The following is an 11926-nucleotide window of genomic DNA, read 5'->3' as shown; positions in this document are numbered from 1 at the left end:
CGGCCTTGGCCCAGGGTGGTGCCAGGAAGAGGGGGTAAAGACCGCGGAGCGCGCCCCGGCGCGATGGCTCACGCCTGTAATCCCAACACTCCGGGAGGCCGAGGCGGGCGGATCACGAGGTCAAGAGATCGAGACCACCCTGGCTAACAGGGTGAAACCCCGTCTCTACTAAAAATACAAAAAATTAGCCAGGCGTGGTGGCGGGCGCTTGTAATCCCAGCTACTCAGGAGTATGACGCAGGAGAATCGCTTGAACCCGGGAGGCGGAGGCTGCAGTGATCCGAGATCGCGGCACTGCACTCCAGCCTGGGTGACAGAGCCAGACTCGGTCTCAAAAAAAAAAAAGAGACCGCAGAGCGTGTGGCGCCTCCCTGCCCTAGCGGCCCGGCGGGACTAGAGGCGGTAAAGAGAGGAGCCAGAGAGGTCGCTGGAGGGCTGGGTCATGGCGAAGGTAACTGGAAAGCTCCCGACCGGACCCAGCCGCCTCATCCCCACACCCGGCAAGGCCAGGCGGCCTAAAGGCCCTCCTGCGGCGCGCCGCTCCCGGAACCCAGCGCCTCCGCTTAGCCTCTGACGCCCTCGCGCGGCCGCCTCGGGGCATGGCCCGGCGCAACAAGCCCCGCCCTACCTCTGCAATTGGTTCTCGAGCTAAGGCCTAGGCGTTTGATTGGTAGGTTTTGGCGAGGAGGCGGGACTAGGACGACAGCCGCGGACGCCAAGCAGCCAGATCCGGGACGCGGGGCGGGCCCTGCGTCCGCCCCTCCCGCCGAGGCCGCGCGTGAGACCCGGGGCAGGTCGGCTGGCGCCGGGGCCATGATGGCGACGCCGAGGCCCTGCGCGGATGGGCCCTGCTGCTCGCAGCCCAACGCGGTGCTCGGCGTACAGCAGACGCTAGAGGAAATGGACTTCGAGAGGGGTGAGGCGGCCGCGCGGCCCTGGTGGCTCTCCCCAGGCCCCGGCCCAAGGAGGAGGCGCGGGGCCGAGGAGAGGCGGGTGAACTGGGCCCCGAGAGCGTGGGGCCTGGTGCGGGAGGGCGGGCGGGACTCGTGGTTCCCGCGTACTGAGAGCCTGCCAGGGCCTCTCACTAGCTCAGCCAGCAGACACCTGTTTCGCGGGCGGCGGGGAAGCCGAGACACTGGTTTCCAAAACCCTCCCGAGTGGCGGGGGACGACCTCCCCTGGGAGACGCAAGCCTGCTCAGGTGTGGGAGAGAGGGGCCGGGGGGCAGAATCTGCACCTGGGGCATTGCACCCCCCGAGGGGCTGCAGGCCTGGGGGCTGCGCGGTGAAGGAGGGCACTGGCCCTTGTTTGGCCCCGGGTGCCAGGCAACCTGCATGCTTTAGAGATGGCAAGAACTTCGCACGGGTATCCTTCGAGGCAGGGCACGGTATCTCATCTGTGGGACCCAGAGAGATAACACGTTTGGCCCAGATTATACAGAGATTATGGTGGCAATAGGAACGGAGGAAGGCGGGAAAGCAAGGTGCTTCTTCTGAGTGTTGGGAGCCATTGTGCTACTGTGCTGTGTCGGCTACCCGTGCGGATGCAGCCCTCGATTGCCACTGCTGCGCAAGGATTCTCATGGAACCCTTCCTTTACCATGGTTCTGGCACCTGCCCACTTCCCTCCGCCCCTCCCACCACTGTCCTCTGCACTGCCGAAGTGGTTGCCTCAAGAGGGTCTTTCCTCTCCCACGATTGCCCTCCTACAGGGTTTTCTACTCTCACATAGCAGCCAGAGCGGCTTTTTGAATATTAGAAATCAGATCATTCCTTGTTATGGCCTACAAAGCTCTGTAGACCCACCCCTGCCGCCTCTACTTCTCTCCCTCATTTTATTTCTCGTGCTTTTCTTCTCCCAATCACTACGCCGCAGCCACACTAGTCTTGTTTTGGTGTCTCAAATATGCAAGACCTTTTCCTGAGTGAAGGCCATTGGACTTGTTGTCCCGTCTCCTTCGAATGAACTTCCTACAACCGTTAAGCTAGCTGATGCTTTTCTTCAGATCCCAGCTCCAATGGCATCTCCTCAGAAACCCTCCCTAAACACCGTAGTTCTCAACTGGGGACAGTTCTGCCCTTTAAGGGACTTGGGGAATGTCTGGAGACATTTTGGGTTGTCACAGGCGGGAGGGTGCTACAGGTGTGTAGTAGGTAGAGACAAGGGATGCTATATACATGGTACAACGCACAGGACAGCTCCCTACAGTAATCATCCGGCCCATAAATGTCAATAGTGCTGTTAAGAAGTAAACATTGCATTATCCAAAGTTAGGCCAGTTACTCTGATGTATCCATCATCTTGCTTGTTTGTTTTGTTTTTTTGAGACAGAATCTCCCTCTTTTGTTCAGGCTGGGGAGCAGTAGCGCAATCTTGGCTCGCTGCAACCTCCGCCTCCTGGGTTCAATTGATTTTTCTACTCTCCTGAGTATCTGGGATTACAGGCGTGTGCTACCATGCCCGGCTAGTTTTTGTATTTTTAGTAAAGATGGGTTTCACCATATTGGTCAGGCTGGTCTCAGAACTCCTGACCTCATGATCCGCCTGCCTTGGCCTCCCAAAGTGCTGGGATTACAGGCGTGAACCACCGCGCCCGGCATCTTGCTTTCATAAAAACCAATTTTTACTGCAAATAATTTCCTCATTTTTTTTGTGTGAAGACAAACAAATACATTCTTTAAAACATTAATGGCAAGAGTGTGTTTGATAAGCCAATTTTAGGTACTTTTGTCACCAATAAAAGAAACTGTGTGAGATTTGTGGATCCACTTCACTAGAGATTTGTTAATCTGCTTCGCTGTAGTAACCCTTTTACTGCCCATATGTATCCCATAACATTGTGTTGTAAAACTCATATATGCAATAAAATTTATTTTTAAAGTAAAAACAAAAAACAAAAAAAAAACTATCTTAACAAAAGAAAAAGTACATGTTCTTGGTTGGGAAGACTTAATAACATAGGAATATCACCTCTCCTACAAATAATATTAACTTTAATACATTTTATAAAAAATTTACTTTTTTTTTTGAGACTGAGTTTTGCTCTTGTCATCCAGGCTGGAGTGCAGTGGCGCAATCTCGGCTCACTGCAACCTCTGCCTCCCAGGTTCAAGTGATTTTCCTCCCTCAGCCCTACCGAGTGGCTGGGATTACAGGTGCCTGCCACCACGCCTGGCTAATTTTGTATTTTTAGTAGAGAGGAGGTTTCACCATGTTGGCCAGGCTGGTCTCAAACTCCTGACCTCAGGTGATCCGCCCACCTTGGCCTCCCACAGTGCTGGGATTACAGGCGTGAGCCACTGTGCTTAGCCTTTATAATCTTACATTATTTTGTTTGCTTACTGATTTATTATCTATTTCCTACATGTGGAAAAGATGCTTATCTATTTTGTTTTGTGGACTTTTTTTATTTTTAATTTTTTTCAGAGACAAGGTCTCACTGTTGCTTAGGCTGGTCTTGGATTCCTGGTCTCAAGCGATCCTCCTTCCTCAGCCTCCCAAAATGATGAGGATTATAGGCATGAGCCACCATGCCTAGCCTGTTGTGTGAATTTTTTTTTTTTCAAGTCATACCGACTTTCTGAGTTTATTTTCCTTTCCATTTTATTGTGCCTGTATGTATTATGCCTCTTCTCCCATTGTATCCAGTTCCTCTGTCTCTTTTTTTTTTAACTTTTTTTTTTTTTGAGATGGAGTCTCAAGAAGAACAACCACTGCTTCCTGGGTTCAAGCAGTTCTGCCTCAGCCTCCCGAGTAGCTGGGATTACAGGCACTCACCACCATGCCCGGGTAATTTTTTTGTATATTTAGTAGAGATGGGGTTTTACCATGTTTGCCAGGCTAGTCTTGAATTCCTGACCTCAAGTGATCTGCCCGCCTCGGCCTCCCAAAGTGCCGGGATTACAGGCGTGAGCCACCGCACCCAGCCTTTTTTGAACTTCTATTAGATATATGTTGGTACACTGTCTTTCATGTTTCTTTACCACTCTTTAATATTTTTCTGCAACACAACAAAAAAAACCCATAGGCCAATATCCCTAATGAACATAGATTTAAAAATCCTCAATAAAAATAGTATCAAACCGAATTTAGTGGCACATTAAAAATATCATTGACTGGCCGGGTGTGGTGGCTCACGCCTGTAATCCTAGCACTTTGGGAGGCTGAGGTGGGTGGATCACAAGGTCAGGAGTTTGAGACCAGCCTGGCCAAGATGGTGAAACCCCGTCTCTACTAAAAATATAAAAATTATCCGGGCTTGGGCCGGGCGCGGTGGCTCACACCTTAATTCCAGCACTTTGGGAGGCCGAGACGGGCGGATCACAAGGTCAGGAGATCGAGACCATCCTGACTAACACGGTGAAACCCCGTCTCTACTAAAAATACAAAAAAATTAGCCGGACGTGATGGCAGGCGCCTGTAGTCCCAGCTACTCAGGAGGCTGAGGCAGGAGAATGGCGTGAACCCGGGAGGTGGAGCTTGCAGTGAGCTGAGAATCCACCACTGCACTCCAGCCTGGGAGACAGAGTGAGACTCCACCTCAAAAAAAAAAAAAAAAAAAGTTATCCAGGCTTGGTGGCCTGTGCCTGTAATCCCAGCTACTCAGGAGGTTGAGGCAGGACAATCACTTGAACCTGGGAGGTGGAGCTTGCAGTGAGCCAAGATTGTGCCACTGCACTCCAGCCTGGCGACAGAGCGAGACTCCGTCTCAAAGAAGAAAAAAAAAGATATATATACACATATGTATATATAAGTCACCATAATATTTTTCTGTTTATCATTTTGTACTGCATTTTGGGTGAATTCCAAATCACTAATTCTCTTTGACTGGGTCTGCAGTACTCTTTGACCCATCTATTGTTGCTTTGTTTCAGTGAGTCTGTTTTTTAATTTATCAGCTTTCCTGTTTCAGATCTGGCCGTTTTTGTTGTTTTTTTTTTTTTTGAGACGGAGTCTTGCTGTCGGCTCACTGCAAGCTCCGCCTCCCGGGTTCACGCCATTCTCCTGCCTCAGCCTCCCGAGTAGCTGGGACTACAGGCGCCGCCACCTCGCCCGGCTAGTTTTTTTTTTTTTGTATTTTTAGTAGAGACGGGGTTTCACCGTGTTAGCCAGGATGGTCTCGATCTCCTGACCTCGTGATCCGCCCGTCTCGGCCTCCCAAAGTGCTGGGATTACAGGCTTGAGCCACCGCGCCCGGCCACAGATCTGGCCGTTTTGTTTTTCCTCATGTTCTGTTGATTTGTGGATTCTATCCCTTTGTCTCTCTGAACGCCTTCAATGTTGCTGTTAAAAGGCCTTTTTTGGATTGCGCAATAATGGCTCACTTTGGAGGCGTGTTCCCACTTGCATTTGCTGCTTGTTGTCTGTGGCCACGCCACCCTGAACTCCCCGAATCCCCCTCATCTCACCTGTATTTGCTGATTGTCTCTTAGGGCAGCAGATTGCTTCTTGTTTTGCGACTTTCAGTCTTTGTGCTCACCAGGGAGATTCTCTTCTGTGGGAGATTGTCACACTGTCTCGGCAGCTTCTGGAGACGTCATTACATATATTTATTTTATTTTATTTTATTTTATTTATTTATTTATTTTGAAACGGAGTCTCGCTCTGTCGCCCAGACTGGAGTGCAGTGGCGCAGTCTCGGCTCACTGCAAGCTCCGCCTCCCGGGTTCCCACCATTCTCCTTCCTGCCTCAGCCTCCCGAGTAGCTGGGACCACAGGCGCCGCCACCTCGCCCGGCTAATTTTTTGTATTTTTAGTAGAGACGGGTTTTCACCGTGTTAGCCAGGATGGTCTCGATCTCCTGACCTCATGATCCGCCCGCCTTGGCCTCCCAAAGTGCTGGGATTACAGGCGTGAGCCACCGCACCCGGCCGATATTTTTAAAAAGTTGTTTCTGGCCGGGCACAGTGGCTCACGCCTGTAATCCCAGCACTTTGGGAGGCCGAGGGAGGTGGATCACTTGAGGTCAGGAGTTCAAGACCAGCCTAACCAACATGGTGAAACCCTGTCTCTACCAAAAATACAAAAAATTAGCCGGGCATATTGGTGGGTGCCTGTAATCCCAGCCCGACCTGAATTTCACTCTAGATCCAAACATTTTAAACATTACTTCATCCAGCACTGCTGTGTTAGAAGTGGGATGGAGATGTCTGTGTCCACCCAGTTCTACTGTCCTCATGAGACGTGCCCCTGTCTGTCTTGTTCACAGCTAAGTCACCAGCATTCAGAACAAACCTCAACACAGAGGAGGTGCTCGGTTGGTATTTGTTGAAGGGATGAATATTCTTCACTTTATAGACGAGAAAACTGAGGTCACGAGGCAGAGCAAACACTGAAACTCCCAGTCATCAGCATCATTCGGTCCTTTGGTTGACTTTCTGCAGGAATCTGGTCAGCAGCCCTGAATGGAGACCTGGGCCGAGTGAAGCATTTAATCCAGAAGGCTGAGGACCCGAGTCAGCCCGACTCAGCCGGCTACACTGCACTGGTGAGCTAAAGAGGAGCACGGGGTCAGGAGACAGAAGCGTTAACTCAGGAGACACCTGCTCTATGAGGAGGGGGATCAATGGTTAACTTTTACCTCCTCCCTCCCTTTCTTCTCTTCCAGCAAAATTTCTCTTTTTAAGCATCATGTGAACCTGGATTTTTTAAATTAGTGTGAGAGCTTTACATCAGTGATTTAGGTTTTGTTTTGTTTTGTTTTGAGATGCAGTCTCGCTCTGTTGCCCAGGTTGGAGTACAGTGACGTGATCTCAGCTCACTGCAACCTCCGCCTCCCAGGTTCAAGCGATTCTCCTGCCTCAGCCTCCCGAGTAGCTGGGACTACAGGTACTTGCCACCACATCCAGCTAATTTTTGTATTTTTAGTACAGATGGGTTTTCACCATGTTGGCCAGGCTGGTCTCGAACTCCTGACTTCAGGTAATCCACCTGCCTCAGCTTCCCAAAGTGCTGGGATTATAGATGTGAGCCACTGCACCCAGCCAATGATTTAGTTTTATTTTCGTAACAATTCTGTGAGATAGGAATGATCATTTTCCCCATTTTTCAGTTGAATAAACTCAGGTTAGGCATCAGAAGCTTGCCCAGGTCACACGACTGCTGGGGGTGGAACCTGAGATGACTCCAAGCCCCTCGCTGCAGGGGGGGCATGCTCTCACCTCTCCACCACCATTGTCCCCTGCCTGGCTTCTCCCATCTGATCTCGGTCTCTGTTCCCTGCAGCACTATGCCAGCCGCAATGGGCACTATGCTGTGTGCCAGTTCCTGCTGGAAAACGGAGCTAAGTGTGATGCCCAGACCCACGGGGGTGCCACTGCTCTGCACCGAGCCAGCTACTGCGGGCACACTGAAATCGCACGGCTCCTGCTATCACATGGGTCCAACCCCAGGGTGGTGGATGGCGACGGCATGACCAGTCTGCATAAGGTGGGCCCATTTCCCCCTTCCAAAAATGTTGTTTCCTTGAAGTTATAACATGTTCATGTAGAAAACATGGGGAAAACAGGAAATCAGAGAGAAGACAATTAAAATCATTTGTAATCCCCTTGCTCATCTGTCATCACTTTAGGACTAATGGATAATTCTCCAGCCTTTTTTTCTGAGCGTGTAAATTAAAATGTACTGTGGCGCTTTAGTTTTCTTTCCCTTAGAGACATGGCATGCAGCCTTCTCCATATAGTTTTCTGAAACTTATGCATACTTTTGCCTGTCCCTGTAGTCCACTTACTATATGTTAGCTGGAGTGATCATTTAATTAAACTCTTTTCTAGCTGGAAATACCTACACATGGTGAACAATCTGAAGAGTCAACAAGGGCATGCCATGAAAGCGAGTTTCCCTCCCACCCAGCTCCTCATCCCTCAGCCTTCTAGGCCCATCCTTTGAGGCATTCACTTTACCGATTGTTTTTCCTTTTTTGTGAGGAATGGGGTCTCACTGTGTTGCCCAGGCTGGTCTCAGACTCCTGGGCTCAACTGATCCTCCTGCCTCTGCCTCCCTAAGTGCTGAGATTGCAGGTGTGAGCTACCCTGTTCGGCCACTTTACTGAGTTTGCAGGCACCTTTGAGAGGTGGTCTGTGCATGTGTGGCATATGTGTGTAAATCATATATGTGTGTAAATCTAGTCCCCTCTTGCCCCTTTGATTTTCTCCTGGAGCGATGGTTTAAAGCAGTTCTGATCATGCCACACCCCCACTTGGAGTCCTTGAGGCTTTGCTTTCTCCAGGTCTGTGAGTTATTGTGAAGGTTTCCTGGGGTTTGCTCCTGCTCCCTTCTCCAGTTTTTTTTTTTTTTTTTTTTTTGTCTTTTTTGTCTTTTTTCCCCACCCCTCCAGTTTTCTCCTGAGCTCTTATCCCCTGGTGTGTGCACTCAGAGGCCCTACTAATCATTTTTCTTTTTTCTTCTTCTTTTTTTTTTAAGACAGGCTCTCGCTCTGTCACCCAGGTTGGAGTGCAGTGGCATGATTACAGCCACTGATGTAGCCAACTACATCCTCCCACCTCAGCCTCCTGAGTAGCTGGGACTATACATGCCTGCACCACCATGACCGGCTATTTTATTTTATTTTATTTTAGAGACAGGGTCTCACTTTTTCATCCAGGCTGGAGTACACTGGCACGATCACAGCTCACTTGTAGCCTCGACCTCCTGGGCTCAAGCAGTGCTCCCACCTCAGCCTCCCAAGTAGCTGGCACTACAGGCACATGCCACAATGCCTGGCTAATTTTTGTAAAAACAGCTTCACCACATTGCCCAGGCTTTTAAAATAATTATTATTATTAGTAGAGACAGGGTCTGTCACTATCCTCGACTCCTGAGCCCAAGCAGTCCTCCCAAAGTCTTGGGATTACAGGTGTGAGCTACCACATCCAGCCATTTTAATTTTCTGGAACCTACTACTCTGTCCCCCCAGAGCCATATATAACAACTTATCCCCTGTCTGGGTACTTCTGCCCTCGCGTTTTTTATCTGACTTGTTTCTACCCTTTTTTGTGGATCTCGGCTTATATATCACACCCCGCGAGAGCCTTTCCTGATCCCTAGCCATGGTTAGCTCACTTGGATGTATGCCTAGCTGTACGTACCATGGACTCAACTTTTCCTAATTCTTCTACCCCTGGAATTCCCTGTTTGGGGTCTGCGTGTCTCAGTAGAAACAGCTGGGGCTTTGCCCTGTTTAAATTGTTGTAGCTGGGCTGGGTGCAAAGCTCACACCTGGAATCCCAGCACTTTGGGAGGCCACGGCAGGCCGACTGCTTGAGTCCAGGAGTTCGAGGCCAGCCTGGGCAACATGGCAAAACCCATCTCTACTAACAATACAAAAATTAGGCCGGGCATGGTAGCTCACACCTGTAATCCCAGCACTTTGGGAGGCTGAGGCGGGCAGATCATCTGAGGTCGGGAGTTCAAGACCAGCGTGGCCAACATGGAGAAACCCCATCTCCACTAAAAATACAAAATTAGGCAGGTTGGTAGCACGTGCATGTAATCACAGCTACTCGGGAGGCTGAAGCAGGAGAATCACTTGAACCCGGGAGGCGGAGGTTTCAGTGAGCCGAGACTGCACCCTTGCACTCCAGCCTGGGCAACAAGAGCGAAACTCCGTCTCAAAAAAAAAAAAAAAAAAAAGGCCAGGTGTAGTGGCACACACCTGTAATTCCAGCTACTTGGGAGACTGAGGCATAAGAATCACTTGAATCCGGGGGGTGGAGGCTCTAGTGAGCTGAGATCGTGCCACTGGGCTCCAGCCTGGGTGGCACAGAGATACCCCGTCTCAAAAAAAACCCAAGAAAACATTGCAGGCTTAGCACTTAGCACAGGTGCCCAGTGAATACATGCTGAGTGAACAGCTGAATGTCGGGTTTTTAAAAAAATCCTTGCCAATTGGATAGACAGATTGTTTTTAATGATGTTGCTCAGACATTTTACTGCTACAACTCACATGACGGATGTAAACAGCCAGGATGCTGTTGGGGGTATACCTGGCTAGTGTTACCGTAGTTAGGTGCATCTCCATCCCTTTTTCTGTCATGCAGATAATGCAAATGTGAGATATGCGCATTTTTGTTTATCGTGTTTTTGTTTTTTTTTGTTTTTTTGAGATAGAGTCTCCTGTTGCCCAGGCTGGAGTGCAGTGGCACAATCTCAGCTCACTGCAACCTCTGCCTCCCGGGTTCAGGTGATCCTCTTGCCTCAGCCTCTCAAGTAGCTGGGATTACAGGCACGCACCACCATGCCGGGTTAATTTTTTGTATTTTTAGTAGAGACAGTTTCACCATATTGGCTAGGCTGGTCTTGAACTCCTGACCTCAGGTGATCCACCTGCCTCGGCCTCCCAAAGTTCTGGGATTACAGGCATGAGCCACAGCACCCGGCCTGTGTATGTGTCTTTTAAAACGATTTGCAAACATTCATATTTTATTTTTTGTAAACATTATTTGGGTGCATCTCACAACTGTTGACAACATCCCACTGCCTGAATTAAGGCAGCAGAATTGAGAGCTTTGTGTGTACTCAGGAGGACCAGCTGAGTAAAGATTTGGATTCAAATTTGGGAGGGTGGTTGCCACTAGTGTTAATTTTGATACCTCTCAAAAGCCCCTGGAGTCTTATCAATTTGTCTGTTGGGAGGAGTAGGAAATAATAGTGGTTCACAGAGTTATTAAGAGTCCAGGAAAACCTGGTTTAGAATCCCAGGTGGCCACGTTAGCCCTGTGGCTTTGGGCAAGCCATTTATTAAGCCTAAATTTCTTCATCTGTAAAATGGGAATAATGATGATTCTTGCCTGTGAGGGCTATTGTGAAAGTTAAATAAGATAATCTATGTAGATCAACTTAACTCTATTATTTTTTGGAGGAGGTAGGTTAGAAACTGGCATCTGGATTGGGGTTTCTGCCTTAGAAGAAGAGAACATAGGGAACTAAGCCTCAGTCTTTCCCTGCCTGTCTCAGTTTCCTGTCCAGGAACTTTGGCTCATGCCTGTAATCCCAGCACTTTGGGAGGCTGAGGTGGGAGGATAGCTTGAGTCCAGGAGCTCGAGACCAGCCTGGGCAACATGGCAAGACCCTGTCTCTATTTATTTTTATTTTTATTTTTTGAGATGGAGTCTCGCTTTGTCGCCCAGGCTGGAGTGCAGTGGCTCACTGCAACCTCTGCCTCCCAGGTTCAAGCGATTCTCATGCCTCAGCCTCCCGAGTAGCTGGGATAACAAGCACATGCCACCACGCCTGGCTAATTTCTGTATTTTTAGTAGAGATGAGGTCTCACCATGTTGGCCAGGCTAGTCTCGAACTCCTGACCTCAAGTGATCTGCCCACCTCAGCCTCCCAAAGTGGGATTACAGGCATGAGCCACTGCACCCGCCCTGTCTCTATTTTTAAAAATTCAAAATAAATAAATTTTTAAAAAAAGTTTAGCTAAGTGTAGTGGTGCACGCCTGTAATCTCATGTAATCTCAGCTGCTTGGGAAGCTGGGGCAGGAGGATCGTTTGAGCTCAGGAGTTGCAGACTACAATGAGCTATAACGGCACTACTGAACTCCAGCCTGGCCAACAGAGTGAGACCCTGTCTCTCAAACGCAAACTACTGAACTCCAGCCTGGCCAACAGAGTGAGACCCTGTCTCTAAAACGCAAAGTAAAAATTAAAAAATACAAGAAAATAAATGAATAAAAGTTCCTAAAGGGTGGGGGCCATGTCTGGTGCCTCCTGTGCCCACAGTGCACAGACCCTGTAGGTGATGTGTGCAGGCTTGTGAGCGATGCCTGGAGATACAAGGTGCTGTATTCGTTTTTAATGTGTAGGTCTGGCCAAAGACAGTTCGCAAAGGACACAAGAAAGAAAAACTCAGGCTAACTGTGAGAATGGCACTGGGATACTCCACAGATCAGTATAAAGTCATTGGGATTTGGTAGGAATTAGAAGAA

At 49.3% G+C, this 11926-nt stretch overlaps 1 protein-coding gene across 2 annotated transcripts in view; it reads left to right on the top strand.

Annotated features, from left to right (window-relative positions):
- Positions 1-11926, top strand: part of ANKRD39 (ankyrin repeat domain 39) — a 745852-nt gene that overhangs the window by 726905 nt on the left and 7021 nt on the right. Inside the window, exons 2-4 of one of the 2 annotated variants that reach the window (XM_050755168.1) lie at positions 788-916; positions 6383-6486; positions 7224-7427. In XM_050755168.1, coding sequence (XP_050611125.1) covers positions 814-916; positions 6383-6486; positions 7224-7427 — 411 coding nt within the window. In that variant the 5' untranslated portion in view covers positions 788-813. Of the gene's footprint in view, positions 1-784; positions 917-6296; positions 6360-6382; positions 6487-7223; positions 7428-11926 lie in introns of those variants that run through there. The other variant, XR_007718906.1, reaches the window with a different exon arrangement.

Source organism: Macaca thibetana, chromosome 13 (genome assembly GCF_024542745.1).
Source record: "Macaca thibetana thibetana isolate TM-01 chromosome 13, ASM2454274v1, whole genome shotgun sequence".
In the NCBI taxonomy this organism is placed as follows: domain Eukaryota; kingdom Metazoa; phylum Chordata; class Mammalia; order Primates; family Cercopithecidae; genus Macaca; species Macaca thibetana.
Note: the sequence above shows the minus strand (reverse complement) of the source record. Positions and strands in the feature narration are given on the sequence as shown.